This window comes from Ornithodoros turicata, chromosome 4, assembly GCF_037126465.1.
Source record: "Ornithodoros turicata isolate Travis chromosome 4, ASM3712646v1, whole genome shotgun sequence".
In the NCBI taxonomy this organism is placed as follows: domain Eukaryota; kingdom Metazoa; phylum Arthropoda; class Arachnida; order Ixodida; family Argasidae; genus Ornithodoros; species Ornithodoros turicata.
Genome location: NC_088204.1, coordinates 3396786 through 3411356, shown reverse-complemented (window position 1 = coordinate 3411356; position 14571 = coordinate 3396786). Strand labels below are relative to the sequence as shown.

The 14571-nt window shown below is 48.1% G+C and overlaps 1 protein-coding gene across 3 annotated transcripts; it reads left to right on the top strand.

The window, feature by feature from the left end:
- The first annotated feature begins 166 nt into the window (after positions 1 to 166).
- LOC135390716 (transcription activator BRG1-like) lies at positions 167 to 14192 on the top strand. 3 transcript variants are annotated; one of them, XM_064620548.1, is made up of 29 exons: positions 167 to 275; positions 773 to 1016; positions 1459 to 1716; positions 1827 to 2075; positions 2144 to 2460; positions 2680 to 2748; positions 3172 to 3387; positions 4566 to 5147; positions 5204 to 5334; positions 5412 to 5478; positions 5964 to 6070; positions 6958 to 7257; positions 7328 to 7505; positions 7677 to 7805; positions 8734 to 8847; positions 8944 to 9057; positions 9162 to 9269; positions 9423 to 9556; positions 9643 to 9785; positions 9850 to 10037; positions 10504 to 10734; positions 11519 to 11596; positions 11696 to 11803; positions 12565 to 12675; positions 12758 to 13017; positions 13091 to 13196; positions 13331 to 13576; positions 13701 to 13782; positions 13846 to 14192. In XM_064620548.1, the coding sequence occupies exons 2-28, from the start codon at positions 788 to 790 to the stop codon at positions 13776 to 13778; spliced, it is 4851 nt and encodes a 1616-aa protein (XP_064476618.1). In that variant the 5' UTR covers positions 167 to 275; positions 773 to 787; the 3' UTR covers positions 13779 to 13782; positions 13846 to 14192. The 3 variants fall into 3 exon arrangements, with proteins under 3 accessions (XP_064476618.1, XP_064476617.1, XP_064476619.1); XM_064620547.1 differs by having other exon boundaries at positions 11501 to 11596; XM_064620549.1 differs by lacking the exon at positions 2680 to 2748.
- The last annotated feature ends 379 nt before the right edge of the window (positions 14193 to 14571 follow it).

Here is a 14571-nt window from a genome sequence, read left to right as displayed (position 1 = left end):
TTTCGCTTTAAGAAAAAAATAAAGAAAGAAGAAAAACAGGGTAATGTACCACTACTACTCATTTACTTCAGCATTTATAAACTTCTAGGCTCGTTTCTGACTGAAATTACATGATAATGCTTGAGGCAATACAAGGAAAGTTTTGTGCATTGCGGAGAAGGAGAAGTGCAAGGGACGCCATTGTGGCAGCCTGTGGTTGCAGGGCGCAACGAATCTATGAAAATCTCTGTCTCGACGCACGTCCAAACTTAAAACTCTGGTGACTTCATTGACAAGTAGGTCGCTGGGAATTCGTTTTCGTCTCACGAACTTCCCTTGTCTCTTTGTAACAACGGATAATATCGTTGTACCTTTACCTTGCCCCGGCTTAGGTTTAGGCGGCAGCATAATTGACGAGTTTGCTCGGGGTTGTTCGCGCATTACTCTTTTGCCGTATTTCGTTCGTAGCCAGCGTTTGACGTCAAAGGCAAAGTACCGCGCAGTGAAGTATCTCGCATGGGTACACCAAATACCACTGAGCTGTGAACAAGCATCTTACATTGTTGCCCTGAATGGGGGGTCTCAGTTGTTCTACCTCATCAAGCGTATTCGTATCTAAAGAGTTCAGCTAAATGTTTTTATTGTCTTTCGATTCTTTAAAAAGAAACATGTTGAAGTGTCGAGGTTGTGGGGAACGGGGCATATCGGGGATGCTATTCGCAGCAGCATCGATACAGTATTCGCGCCATACGTACTCGATCCTGTAGTTTGACAGACCAAAGAATTGTTGCAGATATACCGAGGCAGCATGGAAGAGAAGGGGATGCAGGACGATCCCCGGTACTCCCAAATGCTAGCCATGAGCAACCGTGGGGGCAAGCCCAGTCCCCTCGGAGCCCCTCAGCCAGGTTCTGGAACTCCTAGTCCAATCATGGGCCCCCCACCGACCCCACAACAGCAGCAACACGTCCCCATGGGTCCGGACAGCGGACCTCCACACGCATACGGACAACCTCCACCACCCCACGTGACATCTGGTATCCCAGTTTCTATCTTTTCTTTTTCTTTCTCTCTTTAAAAAAAAAAATCTAACAGCTATTTGGTAAAAGCTTGCTTACAAGCTAGGTCACATCTTGAAGAACGTATTAGATACTTAAGGATCGTACAAAACTTGCAAAAATTGGGTTCAATACTCTTTCGACGAATCGCAAAAAAATGCTGACCGCTTAGCATTTCTTTGATAGCTCAAAGACATGACAGAATATGATATTGACTCTGTTTATGATGAACTGGTTTTTAATTTTTGGAAGCAGATCTGGAGCCTAAAAAATATCTACATTATTTTCAAGCACACTTTACATCTTTAAATAAAGTTTCGTCAGCTGCCATGCCACCTGTATTTTTTACAGTGTAGAAGAAATGTAGTACTTTATCTGAAAAATCTTGTTACATTTGTAGCATAATAACAACTTGTTGCAGGCAATCAAGGTTACGGCATGCCTCCTCAGCAGGGAGGTCCACCTCAGGGCTCCGTGCCCCCCCAGCCTCAGGGCTATCCAGGAGGTCAGCCTTATCAACAGCCGCACCCCTACACGCAGCAGGGCCCACCAGGGCCTGCGGGTGGTCAACATGGGGGACCCGGAGGGGGACCCCAGATGGGACCTCATCAGGGGGCCCCACCCCCGCACCATGGTGGGACTCCCGGGCCAGACATGCCTTCTGATCCAAATTGCCAGGGTACTTTAGCGATTCCTTTGTTAAGGGTTTTTGTGATATTTCGAGGATGTGGAAGTGCCTCTAGTACGTGTTTGAATGGAGTCACAAAGTTACAACCTGAACCGTTGTAGGTTACAGTTCCGCAAACGGACACAATGGATCGGGAGGCGAAGGCAATGCGTCCACTCAGGGCAGTGGGCCGCAGAAGCCTTCCCTCCTGTCACCTCCTCAGCTGAACCAGCTGAGAGCCCAAATCATGGCCTACAAGCTGCTGGCTCGCAACCAGCCAGTCCCCGAGCACATCAACTTGGCTGCACAGGGGTCTGGAGGGCCACAGGGCGTTCCTCAGGGGTCTTCGGGGGCGTATCATAGGCCACCCGGTCAGTTCATGAGGGCACTTATCCCTTATCCGTCCCCCCTTACCTCTTCCCTTCAAACAAAATTTCAGGTGCCCCCTCGCCTTCGATGCGCCCTTCCCCTCAGCCAGGGGGACACCCCTCTCAGCAGGGCCCATACGGTGGAGGTCCCCAGTATGGTCCCCCCACCAGCAGTGGGCCCCCAGGCATGATGGGAGGACAGCATCCGTCGCAAGGGGTTCCTCCTCCCCACCCTCAAGTAGGGGGCCCCATGGGTGGACAGGGATCATCAGGGGCTCCCACGCCCCCACCAATGCAGGGTCCCCCACCAACGGGTCCTAGACCGGGATCTGCGGTTCCACCTTCAAGAGGGATGCAAGGACCTCCCAACGTGCCCTCGATGATGCAGGTAAGGGGAAGCGCTGGTCCTGCGTAGATGCTTCTGGTAGATTTAGCACAAAACTGTATGCCTGAATTTGTTTTTTAAAAGTGCGGAATAAAATTCTTAACGGGGCACCGTAGTTATCGGCAATAACGGCAACAGTGGGCTAACTGCAGAGAGGCGTCATCGCAGCAGCGTATCGGTAGACGTGCCAATTTTCTCTCTCTTTCCGACATATGACTGGAGGGATGTCACCAGTTGGGCAATGCAGGCAGCGCCACCCCACGAGATCTTCGGGCATTTTACTTGGCCAAGGCAAGCTTGCAGAAATACATCCTTGATAAGCCACAGAGAATCATTGTGCAAAGTGTACAGCATTTATAATACTGAAACTTGTGCGGTTATGGCCGATAATTATGTCTCCAACCAACCCCCGTCTGGACTGGAAAAGGCCTGGTCGATACCTCCTCCGTTCCTCCTTTCACTGCACGTAGAGTCACGGCGTCGTCTGCTCGAGCCAGTCGCTGCAGACGACACGAGCCGTGGCTACAACTGACTGTCCACGTGGCTGAAAAGGCGGCCCGATCGTGGCTGCTGAATGCGTGATTGAAAGGTGGAAGGGCTTTTTCGAGTACTTCTTCGGGCCTTTTTTTAGTCTAGACGGCGGTGTTTGCTCTCTGCGCATGTTTTGAAAACTTGGGGGAAACCACTGAGGTGAGCGAGCTTGTTTGTGCACAGATGCAGCAACAGAAGCAGAACAGGGTGACACCTGTGGCCAAACCGCAGGGTATAGACCCCATAGAAATCTTGAAAGAGAAGGAGAACAGGCTGACCAGCCGTATCGCCCACCGCATCGAGGAGCTCTCCAAGTTGCCGGCAAACCTGCCCGAAGACCTGCGCATCAAGGCCATGATCGAACTGCGCGCCCTGCGGTTACTCAACTTCCAGAGACAGGCAAGCACATTCACTTAACCATTTGTCGTAAGCACGACCTGCAGTAGCATCTCGACGATACGAATTTCTCGGGACGACGGAAAGTATTCGTATCGAAAGAATGAAACCAGATATAAAAATTGAGGCAAGAAAATAGACGGCAAAGAAGGTCAGTCGTAACGCTTTTACGTCTTTGTTTGGGCGAAATTCGCCAGATGATTGAAACGGCCTTTCCACCCAGGAGTCATGCGACAGTGTCGTAAAGCAAGCTTCTCCTAAAGCACGCAGGCGTTAGGTGAAGCCGACTTACGGAATGGTGACTTCTAATGTTGCAAGAAGTTGGCCCTGATATGTTCCCTTGACGTGTTCAGGTTGCTCTTTTCCTAAACCAGCGCGACATCACGTAGCTTCACCACCAAAGGGATAGTCATTGCTTGAATTGCGTAACATGATGTAAAGGAGTTTGTGGTGAGGATCTTGAGAGTCTCCCTTCCTCCGTCAAAAGCATGACTGGCGTGCTCTCGGGAATGACCTCTGTCGCCCCCTCAGCTCATTCGTATCGTCCGTAAAGACAAGATAACGCGTTCGTACCATCTGAACTGTAATACATGGGAAGAATAGGCATTTCGTCCGGGACCGTAAAATAATTCGTATCGTCGAGATTCTACTGTAATAGATTATAACGACCATGTCTTTTGCACCCCACCACAGTGCCGCAATTCGGATGCTAGCGATGGTGCTACTCATCTAAGAACTCATCAGCTTTCAGCAGGCTAAGAAAGCCTGCTGAAAGCTGGAAAACACTATCGCGTCAAATTAAAGAGTAGGGGATTCCCGCAGAAACTTCAGATGTCTCACTTGTGTCAATTAATGGCAGAAAAATTACGCTACGGGCTCCTGCATGGGAGTTGCCATAGTATTTAATGGGAGCTGTACGCTGTCGTCTGCTACGGCCGTATGTCCTCTTCTGTCAGTTCAAAATTCCAATTTTCACCATCCAATTATGATGGAGGTTATCGCGGGCCGGTGTGTAGCGCCCCTAGCGGATCATGCGAATGGGCACCTGCATGCTCCTGCGTTGGAGTTGCCGTTTATGACATGGTCGGTATAACTTAGTAGGTCGTGGTCACACCTCTTACCTTACCTCACCTTACCTCTTGCTCTTACCTCACCTTACCTTTTGCTCTTTGCCAACGCAGCTTCGTGCCGAAGTTGTGCAGTGCATGCGCCGAGACACGACCCTGGAGACCTCCCTCAACCCCAAGCTGTACAAGCGCAGCAAGAGGCAGAGCCTCCGCGAGGCCCGACTCACGGAAAAGCTGGAGAAGCAGCAGAAGCTGGAGCAGGAACGCAAGCGCCGCCAGAAGCACCAGGAGTACCTGGCGGCCGTGCTGCAGCACGGCAAGGACTTCCGAGAGTTCCACCGCTCCGTGCAGGCCAAGGTGGCGAAGGCCAACAAGGCCGTGGCGACGTTCCACGCCAACACGGAACGGGAGCAGAAGAAAGAGCAGGAGCGCATCGAGAAGGAACGTATGCGCAGGCTCATGGCGGAGGATGAAGAGGGCTACAGGAAGCTGATCGACCAGAAGAAAGACCGTCGTCTGGCGTTCCTGCTGTCGCAGACGGACGAGTACATCAAGAACCTCACGGACATGGTGAAGCAGCACAAGGCGGAGCAACGCCGCAAGCTCCGCGCGAAGAAGAAGAAGAAAAAGAAGAAGCAACAGCTGGGGACTGGGGAAGGAGGTGAAGGGGCCACAGGCGAAGGGGTCGTCGAGGGGGTAAGGAATGCAAAATTGGTCAAAATTGTCTAAATCTTAACGGGCACTCTTCCCAGATGATGGACGAGAGCTCGCAGCACAGCGACCTCCGCGTCAACGTGATAGAGACGGCAACCGGGCGGGTGATCGACGGCAAGGATGCTCCGCTGGCCAGCCAGCTGGATGCCTGGCTCGAAATGCATCCCGGGTAAATGCCGTTCCGCGACGGCTTTGGCTGAACGGCTGAACGGAAATGCTGATAACAGTTTTGTGTCATTGCTCCAGTTATGAGGTCGCACCCAGGGAAGCGAGTGACGACGAGGACGAAGGCGAGACGGACGACTCGACTGAGGTACGTTTCAAGGCTTCGTTGAGTTTTATGTTGATGATGAGTTTTATGTCAATTAAATATTTTGCCTTTCTTTACTTATTTTTTTTTTTTGTACAGAAAGTGGTGAGTGTTTTACATGTTTTGTCGTCGAGTTATTCGAGTTATGCTTTATTGCGTGAACTGTTCCGGAAGCTCCACTTGTAGTGTATAGTTGAGATACAGCGCTTCAAAGTTTTATTTTATTGCCGTACTCCGGGATTTGCACTTCGTAGTGTTCGTTTGTTGGAAGCAAATGCCTTTTTTTTTTCTTCTTTGTTATTACTCAGTGTTTCTCTGTTATTTTTCTATTCTTTTTTTCAAAAGATTTGGCCGAGATTTGGCAAGATATGGCCGATGCTCTCAGCATGATACCTGTAGCCCAGCTGTACTAATGTGAAATTTAACTGCAAGATATTGTCGCAGATGATGAGAGCTAAAACTGCGACTGTGTATTTTATTTATTCTAGTCCGAGGAGGAGATGGAAGAACCGGCCGAGACACATGCACCACCACCACCGCTGCCACCACAACACAAAACCAACACTGCGGACGATCACGTCAAGAGTGTCATTCAGTGAGTACACCCAACACCGCTTTGATCTGACTTGGAGATCATCGCAGAGTCCCACGGGTGACCGCTATATCCGACAGTGTCCCCTGACAGAGGATTCGTGAGGTTAAAAGGATGATGGACCACTATAGCAAATGCTAGCGATAACTAAGCGCACCAACACAAAAGCATGTATAAATGGCCTGACATCATTTGTGAGACGCATATTTTTGGCAAACTCGCCGTATTTTGGTGCTAATTATTTAAAATGGTGTGGTGTGCAAGTGGGCATTATTATATCTAAGTGGCGTAATAGGATGTCCTGTTCTTTACTCCTGATTTATTTTTCTAATCTAGCATATTATTGAACGTACGAAAAATGCAGTCACACGACCCATTTTTATGACTTCTGGTAGCCATAAAACTTGAGACCTAAGAAGCGTGGGAGCCATTGTCACATTTAACTACCGTTATTTCCTGTACTTAGAAATAATGTTGGAACACATTCGAGGTGCTGTAGTCTGTGTGTATGAGCTCAACTTCCTCGCGCATGAGTGCATCACTACTTCCGGAAATATCCGAGTCTGTCTGTCCAGTGAAACTGTCTGAAACATTGAGCTTGGTTTCCGCAGTGCCTACATCATTTGGGAGATAATGCAGTCTGAAAGGAAATGTGTATAATAAAATTGAGCTGTTCTTTTAAAAGAAATGGTTGAAAATAATACTGCAAGTGGAGATGCATTGGCTCTATGAGGTGTTTGGCTCTGCCAGTATTTTGCGCCCAAAAAATCGAAGCGTTTCAAATCAATCTACTGTCTCACTAACAAACTGGAAAACTGATTACAAGAAAGGTAGTAAAAATAGCAAAAGGGCTATTAAAATAACCTCCGACTGAATCGCCTCCGCCCCAGGTCAGCCGTGGCGGAAGACGACGAATACAACAAAGCAGGCGGCTACCAGAACTATTACAACATTGCCCACGCCATCAGAGAAGAAGTGAAGGAACAGTCCTCGCTCATGGTCAACGGGTCCCTCAAGGAGTACCAAGTGAAGGGTCTCGAGTGGCTGGTGTCGCTCTACAACAACAACCTCAACGGGATCCTCGCGGATGAGATGGGTCTCGGAAAGACCATCCAGACCATAGCGGTCATCACCTACCTCATGGAGAAGAAGAGGATCAATGGGCCTTACCTCATCATCGTTCCTCTCTCGTGAGTGCCGCGGAAGAGGCGCGCTGCGGAGGTTCTGACGAGCGGTTAACCTTCAAATCCTCCTCTGCAGGACTTTATCCAATTGGATGTTGGAATTTGACCGCTGGGCACCATCGGTCATCAAGGTGTCCTACAAAGGATCGCCCAATGTACGACGTCAGGTCGCCCAACAGCTGCGCAGCAGCAAGTTCAACGTGCTCATCACGACTTACGAGTACGTCATCAAGGACAAGGCCGTATTGGCGAAGGTGAGGCGTTTTGGTCACGACGATAATTTTTTAAAATTTTTATTTTTATTTTTTTCCGTTTCCATCAAGAGATGGCGGTGGTCCCAGACAAAAAAGCTGCCACGATGCAGCTTGAAAACGCCTGGGGAATTTCCGGCAGCCTTTAATGAATTCCTTTCCGTTTGGTTTCAGATTCGCTGGAAGTATATGATAATTGATGAAGGTCATCGAATGAAGAACCATCATTGCAAACTGACCCAGATTTTAAACACACACTACAGCGCTCCTCATCGTCTGCTCCTAACGGGAACTCCGCTTCAGGTCAGTGCTCAACCGTGTTTGTCTGTTTATCGTGAGTGATTCTAAAGTTTTTTAATTACGGTCCCCAACGGATTTTTCGTACTTCTAGGACCCACGAAGTCAGTCCAAATTTTTAGTCAATTTTATAGATTCACTTAAATTCGAAAGCCTTCACTCAGAGCATTGAAAGTGTCTTTTAAAAAAAAGTATCTATACGTGTCTGCTCCGCAGCGCGAATCCGCAACAACGCGTCTCTGCGAATTTCAGCGAGTGCAGTATACTGTCTTTGTATGCGTTCATCAGCGTAATCACTGCAGCAAGGATTGCCGCTGTGGACGGGGGTGCATCATCAACATCCTCGTCACTGTTGTTTTTACCTTTCGCCCTTTGCTATGTTGTCGGTGCTGAAGAAGAGGTTGATGCTAAACAATGCCAACACTGCTGAAGCGTCTAACGGCTACGTCATGTTTGTCTTGATTGTCAGTGAATTTGAGTCGCCTCTACCGATACTCTACCGCTGGTGATTCGAAGAGAGTCGAAGTCGCGTGCAATGCACACTCCGCCTTCCCACACACGTGCTTCTGCGCATACATCATGTCAGGAATGACCTTCGTTGCACAACACGGTTCGAAATACCGTGCGTGAAAGCACGTTGTTGCTGCTGTATTTCCGGTGCTCAGGAGACAATAAGTCCTAAAAACCATGCAGGTTTGAAGCTAGACGAGTATGAATAATCGAGCACACCTTCCGAGGAACGGTCCAAATTATTGGACACTAAAATACATTGGTTCTATTGGGCATTTGATGGTGCCAACAGTTTTGTCCGAAAAATTGCTAAGTCCAAATAGCCCGATGTATTGGTCAGTGACAGTATGTGATTTGCTAGTTCCTCCTCCTAATGTGGCACGTTACGAGTTATTTTCAGTGTGTTTTCACTGTTGTTTCACAGAATAAACTGCCTGAGCTCTGGGCACTGCTCAACTTTCTACTTCCGAGCATCTTCAAGAGCTGCAACACATTCGAGCAGTGGTTCAATGCTCCTTTTGCCACAACTGGTGAAAAGGTACATATATATATATATACATCTTTGTTTTCATTATGCTGTCCAGTGTGTTTTCTCTGTCATGCTGAAACGTGTTCGCTGCACTGGTCCACTTAGGTGGAACTGAACGAGGAAGAAACGATCCTGATTATCCGTCGTCTGCACAAAGTCCTGCGTCCGTTCTTGCTTCGACGTCTAAAGAAGGAAGTGGAGTCGCAGCTGCCCGAAAAGGTACCTTAGTCGTGTCTCATTACAAAGCATTACACATGTACACGTAGAACGTCTCTCAAGTTTTATTTTATTTTATTTTGTCTAATGTGAATGTTGCGTTTCAGGTGGAATATGTCGTGAAATGCGACATGTCTGCGTTGCAGAGATTGCTCTACAGGCACATGCAGAGCAAAGGAGTGCTGCTGACAGATGGCTCGGAGAAAGACAAAAAGGTTGGGTTCTGTTGGACTGCTTTGGCTTGGAGACTGACTTGGTTGTGGAGAATATGCGTAAAAATAGCGTAACGCGTGTTTGTGCCCGTGGTATTTTTTGTTCCCGAGGGTAAGGTGTTCCTAAGCCAGTGTATGTGCCTCGCTACCATCTAGGGTAAAGGGGGTACCAAGACATTGATGAACACCATCATGCAACTGCGGAAGATCTGCAACCATCCCTTCATGTTTCAACACATTGAAGAGGCGTACGCGGAACACATCGGCTGCAGCGGCGGCGTGGTCCAAGGGTGAGCACTGTTAGCTGTAAATACGATTTGATTCGCCCGCAAATTTTACGGTCTGGTCAAACCTCCCTTTCCCCCCCATTATGTAGACCCGACCTGTACCGAGTCTCGGGCAAGTTTGAACTTCTCGACCGCATCCTGCCTAAATTGCGCACCAAGCAGCATCGTGTGCTGCTTTTCTGCCAGATGACGACGTTGATGACCATCATGGAGGATTACCTAACGTACAGAGGTGCGGCATGCCGCGGTAAGCGCCGCGGAACGTGCATCTAACCCTCGTTGCCTTGCGGATGCAGGTTACAGATACCTGCGTCTGGACGGTACGACTAAGGCAGAGGATCGTGGTCAGCTGTTAGAAATGTTCAACGCCAAGGACTCGCCCTACTTCATTTTCCTCCTGAGTACACGCGCAGGTGGCTTGGGTCTCAACCTGCAGGCCGCTGACACAGTCATCATTTTCGACTCTGATTGGAATCCGCATCAGGTACGTGTCCCAGTTTTTGCCATTTCTTAGTGTTCTATTGATATTTATTTTTCAATATTTATTGATATTTCTTTTTCCATTTGTATATGCTTTACATTAATTTACAACATTCCCGATGGTGTGTGTTTCACTTTGTTGCAATGCAAGATGGGGTCTGTGTAACTGCAGAGCGTACTGACCCAATTTGAGATAATACAACTGACTTTTACGATTCATTTCGAAGTTCACGTAAATTGATTGGAATTGCTGCGAACTAGTATGTTCTGCATCACGTACGTTGGTTCTTGCGTTCATCGCTCCCGAATCGGGTTAGAAATAACGTGAAGTGTCTGAGTAGAAACAAAGATGACATCATTTAATTACTGTCTCGGTGGTTTCTTACATTCCATGTCAAACGCGTGCATCGTTGTGCCATAATATAACGTGTCGAATTACTGCGGAATAATACGACCCTTTGCGCCCGCAGGACTTGCAAGCGCAAGACAGAGCCCATCGTATCGGGCAGAAGAACGAAGTGAGAGTCTTGCGGCTGGTCACGGTAAATTCTGTGGAAGAGCGCATCCTCGCTGCAGCGAAGTACAAGCTCAACCTGGACGAGAAGGTCATCCAGGCCGGAATGTTTGACCAGAAGTCGACGGGAACGGAGAGGAAGCAGTTCCTGCAGGCCATCCTGACGCAGGATGAAAACGACGAAGAGGTGTGTCCCAGCCTTGTTCCTTACGGGCGAGGGAAGGTGCAGGTGAAATCGGGGATGGATCGTAGAACGGGAAGGCACAAATTTTTGTGAGTCGCAGACTCATTTTTTGGACACAGATTTTTTGGACTCGCACAGAGAACCATGACCTTTGCCATAGGAATAATACATTTTTGCAAAATTTTTTTTTCTTTTTTTTTTGGGTCAGATTGAAGTACAAAAGCCCGATTTTCCGGACTAAAATGCTGTCGTACACGCACCAATAAGTCCATTTTCAGCGTACGGCAACAACTTCGAAACCGCCATTTTGGATTGTGCTCTTGTATTGGTATAATTGGAATCCTAGGCGAGACGGGCGAAACTGCTCTGAAACTTCAGAGCCGTACCACTAGGTGACTCCACGGTGGCGGTGAGCGCGTGTTGCGGCTTTAGGTGTCAGCGCCGTGCAGGACGCTAGTGTTGAGTTTCTGTTTGTCACTGTCGCTGTTCACCAGCTTTTGATGCGTTATCATATGACATATGATATCGCGAACGCATATCATCACACGCAGCCACCACATGCACCGGGGCGCAATTACAGACCTCTTTAGTCCAGTTGAGGCGAAATAAAGTTTAATTTATTGATCGCCAGACTTTTTTTAGACTGCCGTATTATTAGGACTTTTTTTTTCCGTAATCCGTCTGCTACCGTATGCGGGGAAATTTAAAGCCCGATCACGATCCGTCCCTGATTGCGTCCGTGATAAGGGCACCACAATTGAATGGGTAGTCGGTGTTTGTCTTCCAGGAAGAGAACGAAGTTCCGGACGACGAGACCATCAACGAGATGATCGCTCGCAACGAGGAAGAGCTGGACTTGTTTCAGGTATCCATTAGTACGGTTACGTTTGCGTGTCCGTCCCGGCAGTGGATGCAAGGAAATTTCACGTCCGTTTTTTATTTTTATTTTTTTTTTTGTACGTAGAAAATGGACATTGACCGACGACGAGAAGAAGCTCGAAGCGTCAAACGAAAGCCGAGGCTCATGGAAGAGGATGAGCTGCCCAAATGGCTGCTCAAGGATGATGCTGAGGTGAGACGTTGCAGCAGATTTTTTCCGGTTTGACTCTCGTTAGAATAATCATTATTATTAGAGCCGCGTGAATTTTAGGATTTGGGATAATTGCGAATCAAGTGTGGGTTTCAATATTTGAATTTGGAACCGAAGGAATGTCTCTTTCGAACGGAATATATTTAGGGCCTGACTTTTTAGGGTTAAACCCGTATCCGCCCGATATTTACCCCCCGAACGAAATCTGTAAAATTCGGGTTTAACCCGAATCTACCCGAAAACGTCCGGGTCGCGTGGCACACTCATAAACGTGCATTAAAATAAAGTTTGATAACATTGCTAAACATTAGTTCCATGTTAAGGCAAATTTTTATTAAACAAAAAAAAATCACCCAAATTCCTGACGACAGAATATGCCGCAACGGGATTTAACCCGAATACACCCGAATTTTCAAACGAAAAATATCACCCGATATTTACCCCCCGAATTTGGCCAAAAATAAAACCCGAAAAAGTCAGGCCCTAAATATATTCTATAACAGCTCCGAAGCTGCACGTGTGAGCCTAGAAATGCCACCAGAAAGGTTATAAAATAAAAGTGAATCCTGCTTCATATGAAGATCAGTATGCATTTATCTACACAGCTGGTTGTAGTGCAATGGTTATGTAACTATTTGCACAGCCCCAATTACCATTTTCGCCATCCAAATAGCATATTGGATAGCAGTCTTTCTGGCATAGTCAACGCTTAACGAAGCAATAAAATTCAAATCACTCAACAGGTGGAACGCCTTACCAATGAAGAGGAGGAAGACAAGATATTTGGTCGGGGAAATCGACAAAGAAAAGAAGTGGACTACTCCGACGCGCTTACCGACAAGGAGTGGCTTCGGGTGCGTACCGATCGTCTCGCACTTTACACTGAGGCTTTTTTCGATAAGTGCCGGTCACACGTGATTTTGTTTTCTGGTGCAGGCTATCGAAGATGGAAACTTGGATGAGATGGAGACGAGGAAACGCTCGCGCAAGTCAAACGTAGGAGGAAGCAGCAGCAACAGTGGAAGCGGCAACGGCGAACGCAAGCGTAAGTCGGGCAAGCAGGCCCCGGTGGAAGACGAGCCGGTGTCCAAGAAGCGTCGCGGAAGACCGCCCGTCGAAAAGGCATCGCCGAATCCACCCAGCCTCACGAAGCAGATGCGAAAACTCATCGACATCGTCATCAACTATAGGGATAGGTGAGGTCTTCTCTTTTTTTTTTTTTTCGATTTGTTGCGGAAGATAACGTTGCTCTTTGGATGCGTTCCGCAGCGACGGCCGTGTGCTGAGCGAGGCGTTCATGCAGCTGCCATCGAAGCGCGAGCTTCCAGACTACTACGAGGTCATAAAGAAGCCTGTTGATCTTAAGAAAATCAAGGTATGTGCTTGATGCGATGTGAACATGATATCGTATTTGCAATATTTTAAATGCGCTCCCGGTTGATGCGCACACGTGTACTTAACTCCTCAAAAATAAATTCGCAATGAGCTAACACGAAGCTTCGCTTGAAGGCACGCATCCGCGAACACCGTTACCGCACTCTGGACGACCTGGAGGACGACTTCATGCTATTGTGCATCAACGCACAGACGTACAACGTGGAAGGGTCGCTCATCTACGAGGATTCCATTGTGCTGCAGTCAGTATTCACCAGCGCCCGCGAGCGCATAGAAAAGGACGGTGACTTGGCGCTTGGACCCGACGACCAGGACTCCGACCTGGACGGTGCAGGGCCATCGAGCGAACCTCCCCCCGAGGTAGGGGTCTCTAAAACCTCCGACTTTGGTGTGGATAGCGATGTAGATTGATCTGGAGATCTTGCATTAGTTAGCAAATGTTTACTTCAGTTGAAGAGGTACACAGTGTCAATTGACATTTCAGGAAAGAACAAAAAAGAGAAAAAGTAGGCAAGTGAAAAGATACATCAGCGATGATGATGACACCGAGGAAAGCGACTAGGTAGGTGTTCCCCACGCTTTTTACGTCCCATCAGCGAATGACAACTTTGTCCCTTCATTTCAGGTAGACCGAAGTGGCGCCCCCTGCAGAGTGCACTCTCCGAGAATCGTGGTCGCGAAAGGACAGTTTTTTTCCCTTCGAGTATCTTATGGGTATCATAGGTGGTGTCTATTTATGAATGGCCTTATTTTGATAAGGTGCGCTCTCTCTCCTCAGTAGGAACTGCCCGGAAACATATGTTCCATCGTGCGGGGCCCCAACTATGGCTCCCTCAATCTTTTACGTTAGTCGCAACTTTGTGTCATGTCGTCCGTGCAAGAATTCCATTGTTTCGTGCTTCATTTTAACGATAATCGTGTGCCCGGTTCTTGTGTACGCGTGCCACAGAAGAAATAAAAGTGGCAGAGACTGTTACATCCTGGGTTGATGAGGTACGACACAAGACCCCGCCCCTTTTACGTCGCTTTTTCTTTCCGAGCTCAACATGTGGCGAAGGTACTCATCGGCAGTGTTTGTCATTGCACGCACCAATAAAAAAAAATTACTTGTAACATAAAACGACTACATGCTAGCAGCAGAAGCGAGTTCCTGGACGTTCAGAAATCCGTTCATGAAGCGTTTTTCTTGCTCCGTCGCGAGGCGAACGGATACTACGAGGAATTGGCCGACTCCGTTCATCATTCCGACACATCGGATCCACTGGCCTTTCTGCAGAGGCGTCGGGCTTCTGTCCATTTGGTAAAAGATGCAGTTGATGCTGAATCGTTCATGTCGTACCGTGAAATGCTTCGCT